The sequence below is a fragment of the Charadrius vociferus genome, unplaced genomic scaffold (assembly GCF_000708025.1).
Source record: "Charadrius vociferus isolate BGI_N301 unplaced genomic scaffold, ASM70802v2 C15916857, whole genome shotgun sequence".
Lineage (NCBI taxonomy): Eukaryota > Metazoa > Chordata > Aves > Charadriiformes > Charadriidae > Charadrius > Charadrius vociferus.
Window position 1 is genome coordinate 1 of NW_009660661.1, and position 1,694 is coordinate 1,694.

Genomic DNA, 1,694 nt, shown 5'->3' on the forward strand with positions numbered 1-1,694 from the left:
AAAAAAAAAAAAAGCAAGACCAATAGCAGATTTCAAAAAGTTGTTATTTTCACAGCTATGATTTCAATTATATGACTAAACCATCTGGTTTTGTGTGTTGACAGCCCGACACTTCTTGCATCAAATTATCACGGGTATGCTGTACCTTCATTCTCATGGAATACTGCACCGGGACCTCACCCTTTCTAATATCTTACTCACCAATAATATGAATGTCAAGATTGCTGATTTTGGGCTAGCAACTCAGCTGAAAATGCCTCATGAAAAGCATTACACCATGTGTGGAACTCCAAATTACATTTCTCCAGAGATAGCCACAAGGAGTCCACATGGACTTGAATCTGATGTGTGGTCTTTGGGCTGTATGTTTTACACTCTTCTTATTGGAAAGCCACCTTTTGACACCGACACAGTCAAGAACACGCTGAATAAAGTAGTATTAGCAGATTATGAAATGCCAGCCTTTTTATCGAGAGAGGCGCAAGACCTTATACATAGGTTACTTCGCAAAAATCCGGCAGATCGTTTGAGTCTTTCCTCAGTGTTGGATCATCCTTTTATGGCCAGGTGTAGCTCTGCACGGAGTAAAGATTCGGGAACTTCAGAAGATTCCATGGACAGTGGAAATGCTACCATCTCTACAACCTTCACAGGCTCTTCCAGCATCAGTACCAGTGGTTGCTTGAAGGAAAAGAAGAAGCTGTTGGTTGGACAGCCGCTCCCAAATAAAATCACTTTTTTTCCTAAAAACAAGAATTCCAGTAATACTTCATCCGTAGATGGAAGCGGTTCTTTTCATCAGTGGGGAATTCGGGGAAAAGAGACTGGCATAACTGGCAGGGGAAGAACCGTGCAACTGGCTGAAGAGAGACCGCATTCACGCTACCTCCGAAGAGCCCACTCTTCAGATAGGTCTGGCACATCCCATAGCCAGCCTCAAGGCATACTGAATGTTGTTGAGAGATGTCACTCTATGGAACTGCTTTCGAAGCCTAAAGTAGGAACAAGGGAAAATACAGAGTACTTTTCACCTGCGAACAGCTATACTGATATAGGAGAAATATTTAAGGAGAAGACTTCTAGTAGTTCTGGTTCCTTTGAAGGACAAATATCTCCACCTGTAAAAGATCAACCACAGTAAGAATCAGTTTTTATTAAGGTGAAATTTAGAGCTGGCTTACAGGAAAAAATAATGCATTTAACATATAACTAAGCTGTAGTAAGTGCCACAAGGATCTACGCTTGTCGCATGCGTACCAAATAGGAGAGGGTGATAGTTGATGCTGTTGTATGTAGAGGTTTACCTCCCCGCTGTCCCTGTCATAAAGTTCATAGATGCAACGCATCTGCTAGCTAGATCATCGCTTGTATTTATCCTGGTATCCCCCATTACTGACTTATTTCCATGTGCAGCAAGTTGAGTACTTCTTCCCCTGGCAGTAATTTTAGTAGAGGGCCTTGCTAATTGTTCTTTGTACAAGAGACTGGGGTAGAAGGCATTCTGCGTGATTACTGATTTTTCCATCAGTACAGCAGGATATTGAAGAAAGAACTCTTTCCTATTTTAAGATAAGGACGTTGTGTATCTCAGTTCTTGCATTGCTCTTCACATTAAGAAGTGCCAACTTTATGTGATGGTTTCGGATGTTCTTATTTTTGCAAAACAGTTCAGGGAATATGCAAATGAACACTGT

The 1,694-nt window shown here is 41.4% G+C and overlaps 1 protein-coding gene across 1 annotated transcript; it reads left to right on the forward strand.

Annotated features, from left to right (window-relative positions):
- Window positions 1-104: 104 nt before the first annotated feature.
- Window positions 105-1,141, forward strand: LOC104293769 (serine/threonine-protein kinase PLK4-like; the record flags this gene model as incomplete). Its single annotated transcript, XM_009893298.1, has 1 exon — window positions 105-1,141. A coding segment is annotated over one exon (1,037 nt), but the record flags the coding sequence as incomplete, so codon positions are not given.
- Between the last annotated feature and the right edge of the window lie 553 nt (window positions 1,142-1,694).